A 15,081-nucleotide genomic window follows, 5' to 3' on the forward strand; every position below is an offset into this window, starting at 1 on the left:
TTCATTTCTTGAGCACCTTGAGGCTATGAGTATCAGAGGCAAAGGTGTGTCATGATATCATCTGCTAAGGATCTAACAGATCGGTGGCCGGCTTTATTCTTTCTAGGTGAACTCTGCCACCCTCTATTTATCCCTTTTACATATGCCAATTACATCCTTTTCATATATCCCAATCATACATCCTAATTGTATCCCTTCCACCCGTGATTCTAAATAATTCTAGATGCCTAATCAAGGAGGTCTCAAGCAGTTAACCAAGAAGACCCACAGCCACAGGGGCCGACCCTCCCTCCCGGGACCTTCATGCCCTGGCAGCCTACGGCGACACCCTGCCCTCCGGCCCCTGCGGGCCGCCTCCGGGATCGCGGGAACGAGCGGCGCGCGCGCCCGCCCGCGGCCACGTGACCCCGGGCCGCCATGGCGGCGGTGCCCGGAGGACCCCGCTCCGATCCTCCGGCGGGCGCCCGCTTCTTCTGCACGGCGGGCCGCGGCCTGGAGCCCTTCCTGACGCGGGAGGTGCGGGCGCGGCTGGCGGCCACGCAGGTGAGTCGTCCTCGCTGCGATCCCGGGCGGGGAGGCGGGCGGCCCTGCTCCCGCCTCTGCGGGTGCTCCCTCCCCGCCGGGTGCGTCTCAGACCCGGGAAGGCGACGCGAGCCCCGCACCCTCGACCCCGAAGCCACTGAGGCGACGCCGCGGCCCTCGGAGTTCTGCCGGCAGGACCTTCAATTACTGCCGGAAAGAACCGCCAGTCGTTTTTCCCTACACCTCTGTTACCGCCTGTCTGTCACGGCCCAAGTGGTTTTTTTTCTTTTTTAAGTGGGGTTCACGCGAGTTACTTCCTAGACTCTTTAAAGGAAGGTATTTGATCGTGCCTATAATTAGAATTAGACCTGTCGGAGTTAGCATCCTTTCTCCATCCTTTAAATGCAAATACGATCTTCGTGTTCAGCTACTTTTGTCAGTTTCCTGCCAGTGATTGTATTTATCTCATAGGGTTGTCGGGAGGATTAAATGGTATAGTGTATGTAAAGTGCACCTCACACACGTAGTAAATGGTAGCTAGAAAAATAATATGCTCTTGGAGGCCTCAGAGTCCAGCTTATGGAGAGTTTCAACAGTTGCTGGTTAATTTCAATGAAATGAAGGTTTTAACCATCAGTTTAGGTTTTAGGACATGCTGAGCTGGTTTCTTGAAAGCAGAGGGAAAAGATGTCCTAGAAAAAGTCTCCACTATCTAGATGGGGTTTATATGACAGTGTGAATGATGTGTTTTTGGAAAAATGAAAGCTTATTGAAAGAAATTGACCACTCCACTCCCACAGCTCCTACAGTGTTGAAAGCCCTGGAAAGGAGTTCCTGTGAAGAGGGTGCGGAGAGAGGAGCGTAGAGGGGGTCATGAAGAATGGTATCAAATTTACTAGATTACCTGCCATTTGTGGTTTTGGTCACAGAATTTAATACAATGTTGAATGTAACTAATCTAAAAAAGCAACAATATACTAATAACTGCTGGCATGGATTAAGCGTTTAATGTGTCCAGAACACTAATTTTCACAACAACCCTGTGTTATGAGGTAGGCTCCATATTTAACAGAAACAGAAAATGGTGCAAAGGTAAGTCCAATAAATTACTCAAGTCATGGAACCAGAAAAGGGCAGAGCTGGGATTCAAACCCAAGCTGGCTGTGAAATCAGGCATGAGTGTATTACCATGTTCAACCCAGGCAGGTTGGCACCTGGGTCCAGTTCCTTAACCACTATGTGGCCGTGGCATCGTGCCACACAGATTTTTTTTAAATGTTAATATAGAGTTCTTGGTATGAAAAATAGAAGGCTTGACCAAATCTGAGTATGTTGCATTATTGGAAAAAAGAAAGATGATCTCTGCTTGTTCTTAAGCTTGAAATCTTGAAAGACAAAATGAGGTGTTGGTGGGGACAATAAAAAAATACTCAATTAATCATAGGGGAAAACTTCTTGGCAATGAGAGAAATTAAGTGTCAAGAGATTTGGGGATTCCCACGTTAAAGACTGTGTATGTTTGGAGGATAGTTATGCCTGGCCATGGGATCTGGACAAATAACCTCTGATATTCCATCCCAGTTTCACTAGTATAAACTCTCAAAGTTAAGACAATCCTGAAATAATAACGATAGGATCTAACATTTATTAAGCACTTAAAATGTGTCAGACACGTTATGATTTAATCCTCAAAAGAATCCTGTGTGATAGGTCATTTTTACCAACATTTAACAAAGAAATAAGGAGAAAACTGATGCTAAGTGGTGGGGCTGGGACTTATATCTGATTCTCTCTTGCTTGGAAGCCCATGTGCTTTACCACTATTCTAAATTACTGTGGGAACTGCCCCCCAGAACCCTGGATGTAGGTTATTTATGCATGTAGGCTTTCGAGTCAAAAGAAATATATTGCAATCTTAGATCATTCTTTAACAGATTTTTTAATTTGGACAATTTACTCAAATTCTGAGTCTCCCTTTCCTTGAATATAAAATAGAGATGTTAATAGCTACTTTAAAGGATGTATGGAATCCTTGAGGTAAAGATTCATAGCACATATAGCACAGTGTCTGGCAAATAGTAGGTGCTCAATAAATGTTCCCAAGAATGAGTTGCACAGAAATACTTAAAATCATTCTAGCAATGACAAGAGAGTCTGTTAGAAACTTTAGTTCACTTCAGGAAAATTAACATGGTAAAATCTGAATTTACAAAACAGATTAATTCAGAGTGATTGTTTACTTGTGCAGAGTAATCACTCTGTTCTAATCAGTAGTTTGCCAATTTAATAAACACAAGAATCCCCTCGGGAGCTTATTGAAAATGTGTATCTCTAGTTTCATCCTTCAAAAGCTTTTCTTTTAGAGGGGCTGCAGATAAGTTCAGGTGTTTGCATTTTAACTCACAAGCTCTTTCCTCTCCTAGGTGGGGGACTCTGATGTAGGAGCTTCCTCCAATACACAGCTGATGATAGAAAATATTCTTCATATTGTCTAGCTTTTTATCATGGAGAATTTCAAACATGCACAAAAGCTGACATGATGAATCTCACGTACTCATCAACCAGCTGCAACAATGATTGAATTCTTCATCACCTTTCCCATCCCTCACTCCATTTTTTGAACCAAATCCCAGATATCACTTCATTTGTAAATATTTACTTTTATATCTATATATACCTGTATATCTATAATGTAAGGACTCTTATGATAAATGTAGTATAATGTAAAAGAGATGATACATATAATGGCTCTCTTTAAAAAATATAAACCACCATATCATTATCACATCTAAAGATTAATAATTCCTTACCATCAAATATCTAGTCAGTGTTCAGATTTCAGTTTGTCTCATAAATGTCACTTTTGTTTTTAACTTTGTGTATTTGAATCAGGAGTCAAATAAGTTCCACGCATTGTGATTGGCTGATATTAAGTCTCTTATTTAAAAAAATTTAAGTCTCTTTTAATCTGTAGATTTCCACTTTATCTCTTTTTATTTTTCCCCCAAGCAGTTTGTTAAAGAAGCTGGGTTATTTGTCCCATAGTCTAAAGCAGGGGTTGACTAATTTTTTTTTTTTTTTTTTTTTTTTGTAAAGGGCCAGATAATAAACATCTTAGGCACAAAGATGTTGGACAGCACTGCTAAAGTTTCTCCTGGTCTAGACATTGCCAGTTGTATCTCCATGGTGTAATTTTATATGTTCTTCCATCCTCTATATTTTCTGTAAATTGAAGTCCTATAAGTTTTACCTACCTCTTGGTCATAGTCAGGTTTGATTTTTTTTTTATCTTTCCCTCTTGGTGGTGTGGCAAGCTTCTCTATAGGTTCCTGGGTATTTTAAAATGTTTAATTTATAGCACATTAAGTAGACTATCTACTATAGTATGTAGTATATAGCACACAGTATAAAGAACACGGTAAAGAAATATATTGGGTAAAATTAAGCTTTGCTTTGTAATAATGTTTAATGTATTAAATACTGTTATTTATTACAACAATAAAGTAGGAACAGTAATTTTTAAGATGAAATTCGGTATAGTAGAGGTGTTCCTAATACCAGCTACTCGGGACTCCCTGTCAGTTGATTAACTGACCTTTAGAAACAAACCCACATAGCAAAGACTATTAACCCAGGTCCTGAGTAAGCCAGCCGTTTTTACTTTTTTGGTGAGGTCATGATGATAGAGGGTAGTGGGGCAGAGACAAGCAGACAGTCAAGTTACTTCATTTAACAGGGTGATTACATAAGGGTGTTATTGGGGTTTGGGGGTTTTTGTTTGTTTGTTTTGGTTTGGTTTGGTTTTTTTTTTTGAAGAGTCTACATTCCTTGTGGATTGGATACTGGTTTTAAGATTAAGTGAAACATATTTTTAAATTACTTCTAAAATGAACTCCAAGAAGCTCACACACCACCTCAGCTCTTCACTTAGCACTTTAAAATTAAGTCTGAAATGAAATGGCATCTGTAAAATTAGGAGAACTTTCATTTCTCTATTACTGTACATTACGTTGTTGCCTGGGCTTAAGCTTTTCATCTTTGTGTTAGACTTGAATCCCTGAATTTTAAAAGAAAGGCAAAAATGCTAACTGTTGAGATATGCTAGTAGATAACAGAGCTTTTACTTTAATAAAGGCTGTTATTTCATCTTTTGAAGTGTTAGACATAAAACCAGCTGGTTTTAGACACTTTGTTATGATTTAATTCCAAATGGGAAAAAGATTGTATATATAAATAAATTTTCAAGTAGCAAATCCTAAGATGAAATATTCTAAAATGCCAGCATTCTCCCTAAGTTTTGTAATTGAATATGATCAGTTACAAGCAATAAACTGAAGAAAACGAGTAACAGTAGCTTCGACAGTGTTTGAAATCATAAATACCAAAATTCATTCTTTCTACTACTTTAAGATATAATACTTTTTATCTTCACAAAGGGTGAACAGTTAAAGTGCTTTCATAGATATGACTGAGTCTCACAATGGCTGTTTTACAGTATCATAAAGCACTTCTGATCACGTGCTGATTACTTGCAAAAGGACTATAAGCCTAATGTTAATTTTTTAAATAAAAAGAATAATGTTGCTTTTGGTCTTGAGAATGTATTTAGCATTTTAATGCCTGAACACATATCAGTCTTATGATTGGACACCAGAAATAAATTAAAGCACATTTTAGGTCCTCTTAATTAACTTGATTTTCAGTCAGGTTTTTTTTTCCCCCTTTGCTCTCCATCTACTCCCAACCAAAAAAGATATTTTAGAGGAAGTTCTTTATAAACCATTTCCCTTGATATTCAAGTAAGTGAGAAAACATAAGATCTTTGTACAATTAAATAAATAATGTCTAGATCACTGACTACTTAGTTTAAAATCACTAGTCTAGATGTTTGCATCAGTTTGTTTGTAAGATTTGGACCTTAAAACCATACATTTTTCAGTAAAATAATTATTTCAGTTCCCCCAGACTCCTGACAAGGCATTTCATGTCTGTTAACTTGTTTTGTGATGGCTTAATAGCAGTTATATTTTTAGGTCAAGTAATATACAATCCAAACTTTAAAAAATTTACTTTTAAAAACTTTGTTTCCAAGTTCTAAGCATTCTGAGGTGTGTAATTTAATTTTGACTTCAGTGGGAAAATGTCACGTTTGTAGTGAGAAAGAAGTAAATTGTAGAAACCAGAAGTCCTTGTTTTACTTACTGCATTATCCCCTTAAATATTGATTCCTAAACATTCTTCTCATTCCCTACTTCCTCCATGTCTCTAGGTCAGCTACACTGCTGGTGCCTAAGTTATTTGGGTTTTATTTATATTTGTTTTTCCAGCTCTATTGACGTATAATTGACATATAACATTATGTAAGTTTAAGATGATTTGACACATTTATACATTGCAAAATGATGACCACCATAGCATTCGTTAACACCTCCATCCCATCGTTTAATTACTATTACTTTTTTGTAGTGAGAACATTTAAGATCTCTTTTAGCAACTTTCAACTGTATAACACGGTATTATTAGCTGTAATTATCATGCTGTACGTCAGAACCCCAGAACCTGTTAATCTTATAACTGGAAGTTTTGGAGTTTTAATTGTTATCAACCTAGGGCTTCCTCCACAGAGATTCTTCATCAAGCTAGAGTGGTAACCTCAGAAATTACCATCCCAAAAGCTTAATTAGACCAGGTCAGATCAAAAATACAACAACACTTGGAGTTCAAGTTCCCAGTAAATGGGGGCTGCCTAAACACATGGGATACCCCAGATTCCCAGGCTGCCTCTGTCCTAGGAGATGACTTAGAACCATGTCTGTCAGCCCATGGCCACTGCTAGAAGAAGAATGCGAGGACCATCCACATCCATCCTGAGCTTGAGGGGTTGGGTTGACCCAAAAGGTTTAGGATTCCATTAGTATTGCACACCATTTCCAATACCTCATTCAGCTCTCTCTGAGCCAATGCTGTTTTCATTTTCCTTTCTTCCCTGACTTTTACCCCATCTCCATCCTGTTTCCAAAGCCTCTTTCTGTTTGATGCATGTTTCTTGCTTCTATCCATTTTCTGGTTCCACAGCCAAGTGTCTCATCATTTCTTCCTTGGTAATCTACTTCTCCCTCCAGCATCACATTCAACACTCAGCCCTTTGTGCCTCTTCCAAAGTAATTTTTTTCTGCCAGCTAATTTAGTGCTGCCAGAGTTTTCATCAAAAGTCTGTAATGGGCGACCATTACCGTCTGTGCTACTCCAGATTTCATGACCATTTATCAAGCTGGCCTGCACCGCACCACCCATCCACCTGACACTATCAATCAGCATAACACAGAGATGTTGCCATGCGGACCTACAGTTTCCTTCAGCAGGCTGTCTCTCCCACCTCTGCACTCTCCTCCTTTGTTCTTTCGTTAGAATCCCTCTTCCCAAATCTTACAGGATTCTTCCCCAAGACTTTTACTAATGATGACTTCCATAGTTAGTGCTGCTTCTTGTACCTACAACTTATCAGTGCATGTTTATGTTAACTTGTTAGTTTTCTTTTGGGTTCAATGCAAGTTATTGTCTTATACATTTTACATTTTAATTTGTATGTCAATGTGTGTCTATTGCATTATTATTCATCTTTAGGGTATATACTGTACTGTGTGCTTCCTTGTAGACCAGGTGTTTAATAAATACCTGCTGATGATGTTGACCTTGGGCCAGGCACCTAATTTGTCCTACCTATTATACCTTTCCTTTGCCAACTTTTCAGTAGTGTGTGAGGTTTGGTAATGTAATTACTGAGTATTTTATGTTCTGTTTTTCTAGTAGTGTGTGTGTGCACGTGTGTGTCTGCACACGTGCACACACACACTTTCCAAAAGAGAACATAGATATGATCTTGGTCACTGACTTTATGACTGCATGCAGATTATTGAACCTAAGCCTCAGTTTCCTAATCTGTGAAATGGGGAATGACAGAAGCTACCTTAGAGGGTTGTTATAAGGATGGAGGTGTGGGGATTGTGTCCAGAGTGCCTAGTACAATGTCTGACAAATAGAAGATACTTCAGCAATAGTCATTTTTATTATTGTTAATCTAGATGTTGTGTTTTAATTCATTTAGAAGGGGGAAAGAAATGATTCTTACTGTGACACTGGGTTACATTAATATTTAATTTTTTCTATCTCTAGGTTGAATATATTTCAGGGAAAGTGTTTTTCACCACTTGTTCTGACTTAAATATGCTGAAAAAACTAAAATCTGCAGAAAGATTATTTTTGCTGATTAAAAAGCAGTTACCACTTAATGTTTCTTCTGGAAGTAAAGGTACGGTGTATACCTATCACTTTTACCCACACCATATATTGTACTCCAGAGTTTCCTGCTTGATAATTAGTATGTAGCCATTTCACATTTCTAAGATTCATTCATACCTGTCAGTTCATTAATTAGGTATTTTTCTGTATTTCCTGCATATTATCACCTAGTTGTATCTCTTCTCTTTGCAATCTCCTGTCTGTTTTCTGAGATTTTATTGTCCCAGGTCACATTTCATCCTTGAGAATCGTGGCCAGACACCTTCTCTAGAGATATGTATGGTCAGTGCATTTATTTAGATTTAGGAGCATGTAATAACCCAAAATGCATTGATTTAATAAGTTGGTCAAAACTGTCACCTCGTAAATTTTAACTGATGAGTGATATAACTGGAAGAATACTGCATAGTAAAATTTCCTGTTGGGGTGACTCTAAATGTTTTGAATAAACTTAAACTCATTTATAAGGCATTAGAGCTAAAAGGGGCTTAAGAGTTTCCTGATCCCTCCCTAATTTTATAAATATGCTGCTAAAATAATTTAAAGATATTGATAAAAGCAACAAAAGAAGGATTAGATACAGCTGGATTAAACATTGTCTTAAACCTCATCTTGATTGCTGCTTGTGCACCAGAGAGCACGTAATCATAGCCTATAATAAACTGTGTCAAGGGCATACAAATGGCGAGAAATCAAGACAGTATTTAAAGCAAATACTAAGGTATTATACCATGGGGTCAATTTCATCCCAATATTTTGCACACTTTCATCTTCAGAGAACTACAGTAATTATCCTTGGGTCATCTTGACCGCCCTTGTTCATCAAAAAAAGAGTACACTTACCAAGCATGGCTGGCAGCCTGAGTTATGAATGGGTTGTGGATATCTGAAGTGTTACTTTATGGAAACTCGTTTTATCACCTGTGCTAATATTACATGGTCTAAAATAGTCCCAAGATTCAGTTGCTCTGTTTTTGAGCTCTGTGTTTTGCAATTTATTCTGTTTTTTAAATTTAATTTTTAAAATCAGCATTATTTCAGAGATCAGCACACACTCTAGGTCTATGAGTATGTTGAAGAGTTACATATGTTAACATAGGACAAATGATCTTGGTAAAGTATGTACTATCTTTGGAAGAATTTTAAAAGTTTTGATGCTAAGTATGGAATATAAGAACAAAGTTTACTCTGTACAGTATTTATGTTAAATTATATAAATTCCGATGAAAGGGATGTCACTATGTAGCAATTTATCAGCACCAACCAACTGAGCTAACCAGCCAGCTTCTATGTAGCAATTTAATAAAACTTATTTTAAAGAAATAAAGGCAATGGGATTTCAGGGTGATGAATAGCTTCAACATAGGATAAACTGAGATTTTATTTATTTAGGAAAAATATTTAATGAAATGCAAAGACTTATAAATGACGATCCTGAAAGCTGGTTGAAAGCCATTTCAATTTGGAAAAATCTTGAACTTGATGCAAAAAAGGAAAAACTTTCTCAGAAAGATGCTAACCCACTAAAAAGAAAAATGGGAGAAAATGATGTCATCGTTGCTAAAAAGTTGAAAACAGAACAAATGCAAGAGATACGTGAGAATAAGGAATGCCAACTGGAAAAACAAATAGAAGAAGAAACACTGGAGCAAGGACATCGCATCACGAAGAGAGAAGAATTTCTAGAAGATCTTCAGAATGATGCAGTGGGCACTCGTACCCACAGCGACTTGACTTTCAGAGTCTCCTGTCGCTGCAGTGGCGCTATCGCGAAGACCTTTACTGCACAGGTATGCGCACCTCCCAAAGTGGGTTCCCGTTTTCTGAAAGAATTCATTACTCTCTAGATCTAAAATGACATGAAAACCTTTCACAGAGTACATAACCAGGTCCAGACAGACAACTGGGCCTAATCTCATATAATTTAGTCTCTTTAAAAATGCACTTTCCTTCTTAACTTTACCTCAAACGTTAAAGAGGAATAGTATGCCACTCTGGGTACAGACCTCCTTTTACTTTCTCCTTAAACATTTCCTCCAACTCATAGATATCCTTTACATTTGGAAATTCTAGGATTGTGGTCCTAAGCTTTTTGGCTTTCTCTTCAGTTCAGTTGTGTGTGTGTGGACTGGCTGCTCTGCTCCAGGTCCTGCAGGTGTGACCATCCCAGGACTAGACTGCCGATACACAGATGTACTCGAAGGGAGAGCGAACACCACACACAGACCCTTACAGGACAATAAAGGGCTTCAGTCTGGGTCCTTTGGGCAACCTTAAAATCATACAGACCCTGAAGTTTGGGCCTAATGCTACTGATCTCGTCGTTTTGAAACATATAGGATTGCAGTAGCTGAAATAGTTCATTTTTCAGCTTGCATCTGTTTCCTAAAATCCAGAATGACCATGTTGATCAGGCCATGGTCTGGTTATTTCACGTGTCTAAAGTGACAAGAATAGAGATTACACACAAGCAGACGTTAACGCGTTAGTGTAATATTTTAGTATCATAACCTTAAATTACCGTCAGATAGTCTGACTTGATTTTCCTACAGGCTACAGGCTGTTAGTTTTTGCTTACACTTAAACTTAAAATTTTCGTTTTTTTGTATTCTTAACTTTTCTATAACCTGCTGCTTTTCCAGGAGGTAGGAAGAGTATTTGGAATTGCTCTTATGAAACAGTTTGGATGGAAAGCAGATTTAAGGAATCCCAATTTAGAGGTAATGAATGTTCATTTTATTTTATATGCTTATAACCTAATTCTTTAAAGACAATGCCAACTATTCCTTTTTTTTTTTTAATTGAAATATAGTTGATGTAAAATACTACGTTTCAGGTGAACTACATACTGATTCGACATTTACATACATTACAAAATGATCGCCACAGTAAGTCCGGACCCGTCCTTCCCGTACAAAGGTGTTACAATATTATCGCCATGTCATCTACTCTTACTGTACTTCTAGAGTTTTAAAAATTATGTGTACAAGAATGCAGCAGTCTGTTTTCTCTTCTGCACTAGAATACTACAGATAATTTTGCTAGTAGTTTTCACTGTGAAAAATCTCTCATCCAAATAGGACTTTTGGAATAGAGTTGTTTAGTCACAGTTGAACTAAAAAACACTTATTATAAGGTTATAGAGATGTTTTGTTTAATCACAGTAACATATGACAGGTCTCTATAATAAGAAATTCTAGCTAATGGCAAAAAAAAAAAAGGAAAACAAAAAAGCCGGCACAAAGCTCAATAGTGTGTTAATAGTGGCTTTGTTAGGGTGTGGGGTTATTTTTCTTTTCTTTTTCTCTATTTGCAAAATTAATTTAATGAGGTCACACAGTGTTTAATTGGAACAGAGTAAACATGCAGGGAAACAAATTTTAGCAATAAAAAAGTCTTCACTATTTTTTGAAAACCATCTCATAAATTCAACAGTTAGTCTAGTCATTTTTATGATTCATTCATTCATAAATTTATTGTTATAAAGCTCGGAGTAATGGCTGGCCAAATCAGAAGATTCTGTGTTGTTTTTCAATTTTGTTATTTGATATTTTTTGCTTTTAAAAAGTAGCACCTGGTGTATAGCCTTTATTTCTGCTATGGAAAATATTTTGACCCCAAGAATGTTTTGATGTAAGAGTGCCTTTCTTCACTGCCCCCTTTCCAGTTCTCCTTGCTTTCCTGGTTTCCTCCTTTCCCTCTCCCCCGACTCCATCTCACTGTCTCAGAATTATAGTTTTCTCATGGTTTAGTTCATAAATATATCTAATTTAATTCCTGTCACTCATTTATTACAATTAATAATAACTATTGGTAGAAATAATTAACACAAAATTGGCAACAATTCACACATAGTAAAATCTGTGTGACAGAAACTGACAGAAGAATCAAATCTTAACAAATTTTATTCTGCAAAATTAATAGAAAAAACTTTATAGTCAGAAAAGCTATTCCTGACATTTGATATATAAAAATATTAATATGTCATATCTTTAATATAAATTTTAAATAGAAGAGAATTAATCCCAATCAATAGATTTCCTAAAATGAATAATATACAAAATTGGGAAGTTTAACTTCAGTGATCAAGGGATTAAACTGACTAAATGGAGTTCATTCCAGATTACTCTTTTCTTAATAAAAATTTATCAATATTGTAATAATTCTGATGAAACTATATTAAAATAACTTTGGGGTGAAAGTATCAGGGATCAAATGTTCTCGAGGTCAAACAGCAGAGTTAGAATATTCCATAAACCTCATCAGGCTGCAGAAATAAGATTCTTTTAAAATTTATGTGAGCTACTAATTATAACTTGAGACATTTAAATCCTCATTATGACCTAACATGATGACTGCAGCTAACACTGCTGTATGATATATAGGAAAGTTGTTAAGAGAGTAAATCCTAAGAGTCCTTCTCATGAGGGAAAATTCTTTTCCTTTTTTCTTTTTATTGTGTCTATCTGAGAAGATGGATGTTAGTTGAACCTATTGTGGTGATCATTTCATAATATATGTAAATCAGACCATCAAGCTGTGCATCATAAATTTAAACAGTGATGTATGTCAATTATTTCTCAGTAAGACTGCTCACCTAGAGATGGTAGGGAGGGAAAAGGTCACCCTTGCTACAGTGTATTGGGCCTAAAGAATGTTTTCTGTTAACTGTGGCCTCAAGTCTTATTTGAGGTTAGAATCAGGGCACATTTAGATAGTCCTCTCTAACCTAAAATGTTGAAAAATCTGATTTAGTTAGGGTCATTCAGAGAATCTCTGGGAAGAAAGTTTATCTTGAGTTCCTTCACAATTCTCAGTATAACTCAATATAACCAAACTGATCTCTGAATTTTTCTATGATGTGTGCTTAAAATTCACTTTGCCTCTGCTCAAGAAAAGATATTATGGAATATTTTCCCAGAAATGACAAATAAGACCTTGGAATCTCTCATTAAAATATAGATTATATAGGTTCAAAATGGAAGCTTTCAAACTGTCAATAATTCGGTCGTGTGTTTCCTGTTTCATTCTAACTTCTATGTTTGTTTTTTCAGGTCTTTATACATCTAAGTGACATTTACTCTGTGGTGGGAATTCCCATGTTCAGGTAGATATTGTATTCTTAGCTTCAGATTTGTCCCTAGGAGAGTTTGTAAAATTAAGAACTTTATGCTTATATTTCTAGTATGAAACATTGATATGTCAGAGGGGGCTAAAGGCATTTGAGTTCTTTGCTTGAGCCAGTCAAGTGTTTTCATGGAGGCTAGTGGATCTGACTTGATCTGACTAGGTAGAGCTGTGAAAGATTTGATCACAGCAGTCCACTGATTACATGATTCATACTGAAAATTATAACTAATTATTTCTGTTACTAAATGATTTTCACAGGCCCACATTTAAGTTAATAATTTTAGTCTGTTGGTATCTTGGAGTTCTGATTAAAATAGAAAATAGAAAATACAGCCCAATTCTTAAAATTCACCTTGAACATTTTTCAAATTTTATTGCAATTATTCTTTTTTTTTTTTTTTTTTTTTTGGTGGGAGAGAGTGATTCCAGTTTTTAAAATATTCTTCAGGTTTTTTCTTTAGTCATGTTGGGTACTATGTAATAATAATGCAAACGATTTATTTCCTTATTCAGAAATACTTATTGAATGCTTATTGTCCAACTAGTACTTTTCTAGATGCTTTGGGAGGAAAGAGCTGGTTGGATGGAAATAATGATTTTCAGTTTCTTGGCAGGATGTAAATGTTGGCATCTTGAAAACATTTTATACGCATAGCCCTGTTTACATAGTATAAAGAGATTTAGATACCCTTTTTCTAGGTGATTCTAGGAATGGAATGTTTTTTAAGAAAAATCATAGAAGTCCCATGGGAATACCCCATGTACCCTAAGCTCTCATTGAGGCATGTGTAAGCCTCAATCAGGATGTAAAGAAAGAATGCTTAAGTTCACTGTAATAGCTTTATCAAACAGCAAGCTGTAGCAGTTGATCAGCACACTGCTAAGAACATGGTTGATGTTCAAGTTCTTGCTGTATGCTAGTTATAAAGTAGCTCCACTAGCCTCTGGATTACGAAAATCATGAGCTAAATAATATTTCTTGTCACCTTAACAGACATGAGGTCATCACCTGCCTCAATGCCCTATTGGTTTCCCTTGGCCGCTACCCACCCAAACTCCCTATAAACTCTCCCAGAGCAAACCTAACCCACTGTTTCACACCTACACCTAAAAGGTGTCCAGGGCCTCCTACTCCAGTGCCTTTTGAAGTCCTAGGCCCTAACCCTGCAGAATATTTGTAAAACTCTTTTATTTTTTTTTTAAACAATTTTGCCTACTTGGGTTTTTTAAATTTCATAGTAGTTGACAGGAAAGGTGGGGAAAACTGAAAGATGGCCACATTTCAACCTAGTATAGTTATTGATGGTCATCAAGACAAGGGTAAGGAAGACTAGTAAAACAGTTAAATAGGAAATGTATTTTTAGAAGGATTCATAAAGCAGCTAAATAGTCTTTAACACTTTGGTCCAGAAAAGGGTGAGCTTAATTATCTAGAATATTGGTTTATGAGGAACATTTCATCCCCAGCAGTGCTGATGGAGGTAGCATGAATGTATTTATATTTTTAGTACCAAATGAAAGAACTCATTTTTAATTTGTAATTATATATAACATACTAAATTTTATGCTTTTGTTATTAAGTTTCTATATGTTTTTAAACAGAGTACAATTTTATTTAATGCTTGCTAGACATCCTCAAGAAGTCATGCTTATGGCACCTCTGGTAACATACCTAAAAGTTGACAAATAAAACGTGCGTGTCTGAAAGTTAAGGCTCAGGCCCTGAATGGGCAGTGGCTGAAAATAAGATTACATTAGATGCTCTGTGATTAGTCAGTTTGACTACCTCAGCGAAGGAGGAAGCAGTCATGATACGTGTTGGCTAAAAAGAACAATTGGCCGGTGTGTGAGGAACAGGGGGTGTATGAAGACTTGAACAACAGACAGAAGTGCACGGAAGGCATGACATGGAGGTCAGGAGCTGCAGCCTGGTGACCCTGACGAGAGAGGAAAGTCAGAAGTGGTGGAAGGGAGTGTGAAGCAGCCATAGAGTGTGAGGGATACAAAAAAATGTACATCTTAGTAGTCCCTAAAGACGTTTGGATGGAGCTCTTCCTTCTCTGAGTAAAGAAGCATTTGGGTACCAGTAGCTCCTTAGGCATTAACTGTGTCCACTGTGCCACGCCGCGC

At 37.0% G+C, this 15,081-nt stretch overlaps 1 protein-coding gene across 7 annotated transcripts in view; it reads left to right on the forward strand.

Moving 5' to 3' along the window:
• The first annotated feature begins 413 nt into the window (after positions 1 to 413).
• Positions 414 to 15,081, forward strand: part of THUMPD2 (THUMP domain containing 2) — a 55,523-nt gene continuing 40,855 nt past the window's right edge. For 6 of the 7 annotated variants that reach the window (XR_010384216.1, XR_010384215.1, XR_004141527.2 and 3 more), the window contains exons 1-5: positions 414 to 543; positions 7,696 to 7,831; positions 9,214 to 9,611; positions 10,464 to 10,541; positions 12,876 to 12,928. Coding sequence is in view for 4 of the 7 variants with exons in the window: in XM_031466875.2 (XP_031322735.1) it covers positions 418 to 543; positions 7,696 to 7,831; positions 9,214 to 9,611; positions 10,464 to 10,541; positions 12,876 to 12,928 (791 nt within the window). In the remaining 3 variants the exon portion in view is untranslated. The remainder of the gene's footprint in view (positions 544 to 7,695; positions 7,832 to 9,213; positions 9,612 to 10,463; positions 10,542 to 12,875; positions 12,929 to 15,081) is intronic. The other variant, XM_064494559.1, reaches the window with a different exon arrangement.

This window comes from Camelus dromedarius, chromosome 15 (genome assembly GCF_036321535.1).
Source record: "Camelus dromedarius isolate mCamDro1 chromosome 15, mCamDro1.pat, whole genome shotgun sequence".
NCBI lineage: Eukaryota > Metazoa > Chordata > Mammalia > Artiodactyla > Camelidae > Camelus > Camelus dromedarius.